General features: G+C 41.5%; 1 protein-coding gene across 1 annotated transcript in view; it reads right to left on the bottom strand.

Moving 5' to 3' along the window:
• Window positions 1–2,718, bottom strand: part of KHSRP (KH-type splicing regulatory protein) — a 38,282-nt gene extending 35,564 nt beyond the window's left edge. Inside the window, exons 1-2 of the mRNA XM_029286469.1 lie at window positions 2,608–2,718; window positions 2,515–2,550 (exon numbers count right to left, since the gene is read on the bottom strand). Of these exons, the coding sequence (XP_029142302.1) occupies window positions 2,515–2,550; window positions 2,608–2,718 (147 nt within the window). The remainder of the gene's footprint in view (window positions 1–2,514; window positions 2,551–2,607) is intronic.
• Between the last annotated feature and the right edge of the window lie 3,650 nt (window positions 2,719–6,368).

The following is a 6,368-nucleotide window of genomic DNA, read 5'->3' as shown; positions in this document are numbered from 1 at the left end:
GAGGGCCTTCTCTGTGGGAGCTCCCACCCTCTGGAATGAGCTGCCCCCAGAGATCAGGGTGATCCCTGATCTCCCTTCCTTCCGCCGCGCCCTCAAGACATGGCTATTCCAACAAGCGGGACTGGCCTAGGGCAATTTTTAGAGGGGTTTTTAATCATATTTTAATTAGACAACATTTAAATATTTCTTTTTAACTAATCTTAATTTTGTAATTGTTATTGGTGTATTTTTTAACTGATTGTCAGCCGCCCTGAGTCCGCAAGGAGAAGGGCGGGATATAAATTCAATAAATAATAATAATAATAATAATAATAATAATAATAATAATAATAATAATAATAATATCCCTCCCCCCAAAAATAGCCCCAACCCTGCTGGTCTTTAATAAGGCTTTAAAAACTTGGCTGTATACCTGAGCCAGGGGCTCTGAATATGCTATAGATCCTGTTTCTTGGCTTTACTGTTAACTGATTAAATACATACAGCAGCCAAGAAAATTATTTTGGATGTTTTTATACTTTGGGAATTGTAAGATGTACAAATTCATTGGTTGAGATGGGTGGCTATAGAAATTGAATGGATAAATGAATGGATAAAATAATTCTTCAAATACTTCACAATGTCCCTCTCCTTTCTTCTTAGAACAAGCAGCACAGCAAACAGTTTAGTAACAATATTCCCCAGGATGGGAATTTTGATTCAAAAGTCATTGTACAGAAAAACCTCTTAATACAACAATAGAAGAAACCTCAGCATATAGGTATTTCAAGAATGAAACTGGTTTTAAATAAATCAGTTTCTATAAAATCATTATGTTTCCTTTCTATTTTCCTTAAAACATCAGTTTTTTTTCCTTTGCCTTAAAAAGCTAGTTGATCTATAGATGCACCAGAACAAGATAAAAACATGTGGAGCCCTAAGATAAAAATATAAACTGATTTAGTTCAGGCTACATGTGGAAATTATCTTTTTCAATGTTCCACCAATAAGCTAAAAAAAATTGGGTAAATAAAATGAAAAACCACCCAATCTTCCCAATGCAATAAACAAGACACAAAAAGTCAACATAGCATCTTCCCGAGTGTGCTAGCTTTTCTACTTGCAAATGTGTGCTAAGAAAAAAAAATAGTTCAATGATAGAAATGTACAAATAAAAGACTATTACAAGAGCAACAGAAGCAATAATATATTATTTGTGAAAAATAGAAAATTAGAAGTCTTAACTGCTAGTTTGTATTGCATCCAAATTCAGCAAATTAAGATGTTGATTTGAGGCAGCTTTGCTGTACTTGGATGAAAAATCAAATAATTCAATTAAATCACAAGTTTCCAACTGCCTTCACTCCTATAGGAAGCAAAAAAAGGCACAAATATTTGATTCATCAAAAATCTTCATATAATTTCTTATCTTCAATCCTGCATATGTGTGTGTGTGTGTGTGTGTGTGTATATATATATATAGGGCGTGCACTGAGACACTTCTCCACCCTTCTTTCTTGAAGATAGGCTATGAAATTCAAAGTTAGCAAAATGGATTGTATAACTGTAATCAAGATTGCATATTTTATTGTTCTGTGCAAAAAGCACATGACGCAAAGAGACCATTAGGACATAACGGGCAAACTTGAAACTAAAGCAATTCTCCCTAATTTACTCATTTTTTTAAAAAAAAAAATCCAAATAATTTTTCAATTCTTCTGCTTTCCAATGGATAACATTCTCCAATGTCTTTCTAACGCACACATGGGATACATCAGGCAAACATGTACTGTACTAAATTACAATTCCAGGGCACACAGCGGATATTTTTAAAGGGCGATCCAAAGCATTAAAAGTGAACTATGACATCTGGATATGTTATGTTAAGAATGCTCTAACATATTAAAAATCCAATGGTATTGGTCCAATACCAAAAAGCAGTTTAAAATACTGGTGTCTTCTGCCAGGTGAGTACTTATGGGTACTGCCCATATGTATCCCCCATTTAGCCTAAACAGCCCAAGAACCACCCTTCATGAAATAAAGATCAGGAGGTACTTGCGGACTACTGTGTTAGCTTTCGATTGGCAAATAAAAAAAATAAAAAATTAAGACGGTTACCTCCTCACTTTAACCTGAGGGAAATACAAACCTTTTTACAAGCTTTCTCTATTCCTATTTCCCGGCTTGGTTTCTCAAGTCAGAACTGACCCACGTGCGCCGGGTTCCCACTTCCTAAAGTAACCTTCCCTCAGGAAGAAACTAACTCCTCACCCGAGGCTCTTTGCTTTCTGCCACTTCCCCCCCTTTCCGCGGCGTGTTAAGTGGCACAGTCCAGAACTCTGTCACCTCAGAGGAGTCGACTACCTCAGCCTACGGCCCACAGAGCGGCCGATCTCCAGCATCCATACAGCACAAGGCCTTTTCCAGGGCAGCCGGGGAGGGATGCAGTGCTCCTTTGCCCTCAACTGCCCTCCTCCTCCTCCTCCCCCCACACGATCGGGTCTCCGCTTCCCATCCACTTCAGCTCCTCACCTGCCGGGCGCGCTGAACAGCATCGGCGAAAGCGTCCTTACGGATCCCGCCGGGTCCTGGACCCGCCGCTCCCCCAGCCTGTCCAGTTCCGACAGCGCTGCCTCCTCCGGCTTGATTTGGAGGCCCGGCAGCTCCGGTTCCTCCACCCGCGCCCGGCGGCCCAGCGGAAGGTGGCGGAGGACCGCCGGTGCTATAGTCCGACATGGCGGCAGAAATGAACGCGGCGGCAACGAGGGCTCAACGCGGGAACCAGGCCGAACACTCTACCCCCCTTCACACGCCCGCCCGCACTGCACGCCGGGAGCACAGAAGGCGGAACTTCACGCCATTATCCCCGCCTCCCGTAAAAGCCAGTCACCCGCAAGATCGAGATGAGCGACAGCGAAGAAAAGCCACTGAATATAAAGAGAAGCAGGCGGATTAGACGCCCGATCTATCAGAAGCGACGAGAGGCGGGATCTACAGTTTGAGTGTCAGAAGGCTACTCGAATTGTAAAGAGGAAGGAGGCACTTTGCAGGATCTATACCAATTGGAAATTGATAGAGACGGAATGAGTGGTCCATGATGAACCTATCGGAGTAGGATGATAGTTCAATCCCGAGTCTCCAATTGGAAAACCCGCGAATACGTCATTGCTATCAAATGGAGTCAACCAATCGGCAGTTCCAGTCTATATTGCGGTTGGGGCGGGAATTCCGCTCGCCGACTGAAGGTTGAAGGACGGGATTGATGGAAAAGCTGACCACTCCTGTTCGGCAACTCTTAAAAGACTCCTCACCACCAACTGCGAAGGGACCGCTGGAGAACTGAAACGTGCGTTGCGTCCTTTCAATACAGCGAGGAAAACGCTCAGCCAATCATGATGTATCCAACCATCGAGTGAAGGCAGCAGAACGTACACTTCCGCTTTATTTTCCCGGAGATCTAAACCCATTGGCGGAGAACTCAGTGAGGTTGTGAGGCATCTTGCGATTGGCATGCCATTCGGCCAAAGGCATCACAGGAAGCACGTTCCCGCTCCCTTCGAAAACTGAAGCAGGGAAGGGGAGGAGGCGCTTCTTAGGAGCGATGCCCGTAGACCGCGGAGGTTGCTGTTTGAGCTTCTTGGGAGGCGGCGAAGCTGAAAAGTCATGGCAGAGCGAAAGCCAGGGCTCCTCGTGGAAACTTTGGCGAATGAGTCTCTGTTCCCCCACCCCTACTACTCCAAAAGGTACCTCGAGGAGAACGGCCTTTGGTCCAACTCCAGACTTACTTACCTTTTGCGAAAAGATCGAAAGGGTGCCAGTTACAGCCAGGCACATAAGGTGCACGAAGTCACTGGGAGTCGAGCTGACTTAGGATAAAATGCTGCGGTTGCATCTGCGCGCTCATTTGTGTAACATTTCGAAAGAGAACTGAATAGGTAAATAGAGACTTAAAGGCTTTTGAAATGAATCAGAATAGAGCTGGAAGGGACCTTGGAGGTCTTCTAGTCCAGCCCCCCTGCTCAAGCAGGAGAACCTATACCATCTCAGAAAGTGACTGTCCAGTCTCTTCTTAAAAACCTCCAGTGATTTCTGAAGGCAAGCTGTTTGAAAGTTTGGTCTAAATTTTAGACTCTAAAATGATTAAAGGCACCAGGCTAGAAAGCAGGAAAATGTGTGCTCCAGTCCTGCTTTAGGCATGGAAGCCGGCTGGGTGACTTTGGCCAGTCACCCAATCAGCCCAACTCACCTTACAGGTGAGACGGTGCAGAGAAAATAGGAGAAAGGCATATTATGATGTCTGCCACCTTGAGTTATTTATTTAAAAAATGAAGGCAGAATATTTTCACTGATTCACCTTTGAAGTTTAGCTGTACTTAAAATTAGCATAGTTATCCCATGTTATATATTGCTGAATGGGAATAGTGTGCTTTTAAGATTTTCCTCTAAAATAAGCCATGTTTCTCAGGGTACAAGTAGGCCTCAATTCACAACCAAATTTTTGTTCCTAAGCAAGACAGTTATGTGAGTTGCGCCCCGTTTTACAACCTTTTTGCCACAATTGTTAAGCAAAGCACTGCAGTTCGGTGAATTGTCTTGCTGTTAAGCAAATCTGGCTTCCCCCATTGACTTTGCTTGCCAGAAGCCAACTGGAAAAGGTTACAAATGGTGATCACATAAGCTGGGACAGTAGCTGTCAGTTGCCGAGCACCTGAATTTTTATTGTGTGACTATGAGGATGCTGCAATGGTCATAAGTTTGAAAATCAGTCATAAGTTCTTTTTTTCACTCCAATTGTAACTTTAAACGGTGACTAAATTAATGGTCGTTAAGTCAAAGACAACCTGGATACAAGGCATAACCCTGTGTAACTACTAATATTATGGTCTGAGCTTCTCTAGACTGTAACTCAAGAGAATTTCTTCCCACACAGAGATAGGAATAGAAATAGGTTTCTGTGTTCTAGCATTCTTCTAAGCCACATAACATATAGCTGCATTGTATTAAGGGTAGAGTGTTGGATATATATGATTTTGGATAGTACAAATGTAATTGTGAGGGGCAATTCCCACAATCTTTCACAATAATTATTTTTTGAGAATAATCTGATAATCAGATAATCGGTGATAATCTAGTACAGGCATGTCAAACTGCGAGCTCACGGACCAGATGCGTCACGCCAAAACCGCGCCCACCCCATTGCCAGCAATGGGAAAAAAGTCCCGATACGTCACGTGACGTCACGAGTTTGACATACCTGATTTAGTATGATGTGAAAAGCCAACTAAATATAAAAACCCATTACTAATTGGTCATTGTCAAATGAGATCAGCATGTGTGATTATAATCTTTGCCCCAATATGCATCATTTCATACTTGCTACTATATACCATTTTAATATACATTCACTTTCTGTGAACATGTTTAATGTTTTCTTACCATTCTAAAATTACTGTGTGTCATTAGCAAATGTTTTTCAGCATTCATCTCAGTGCTTTCATCCCTAGTTAAAATACATTCATCCTAATGTAGATCTTTGAGGGCCAGTTCAGTATTAGCCAAGTTATTTGAAGATCATAAGTTCTAATTCTGCCTTTGGCACAAAAATCACCTGAGTGACCTTGGGCCAGTCACTCTCTTTTAGCCTAAGGGAGAAGGGAAAAACACTTCAAAAATCTTGCCAATAATACTGCAGGGACCACTAGTCCATGTGATCATCATCAGCCACAACAGACTCACTTGAAGGCACAAAACCAAAATTGGACTTTTGATGCATCCTACTGTTTACATGCCATTAAATATGCAATCATTTCTACTCTGCTTTCCGTTCTTCAACCGGTTTTCAATTTATAAAATAATTCCCATGACCTTTAATTTTGCTCAAGTATCTTTGGTGAGAGACTTTATCAAAGATCTTTTTGAAAATTGAAAGTCTATTGGTGGACAACTGTCAACACTCTAAAAGATTACTGAGTTACTGACATTTTGCGTACTTCCGTTGACTCCTTTTCAGCAGGATATGATACTCTGCATGGTATGAACTTTAATAATGCTTTCCACAAATGTACTCCATCTTTAGTTATTTTATTGCAGTAACAATTACCTTCTAAAACAGCTGTGGATTATGGGCTACATGGAGCCATTTTTCTGTGAATCCTGAAACCCTCATGATTGCATGCTCCCCTATTGAGTATATTTTATTCTGTTTTTCATTTTTCAAAATAATAGTTATGTTAAGCCTATGTTAGAAAACAGTGGCAAAATGAAGTATTATGGCTTCTCTGATGTTTTTATGTTACTTCTAAATTCATTTCCCAGATACCATGCTAAGAAACAAAGTTTGGAAAAATGTGTTTTATTTTTTTCTTTGAAAATTTAACACAAAATGC

The sequence above is a fragment of the Protobothrops mucrosquamatus genome, unplaced genomic scaffold (assembly GCF_001527695.2).
Source record: "Protobothrops mucrosquamatus isolate PMUCROS unplaced genomic scaffold, P.Mucros_1.0 scaffold_215, whole genome shotgun sequence".
Classification (NCBI taxonomy): Eukaryota; Metazoa; Chordata; class Lepidosauria; order Squamata; family Viperidae; genus Protobothrops; species Protobothrops mucrosquamatus.
This window is presented reverse-complemented; position numbering and strand designations above follow the sequence as displayed.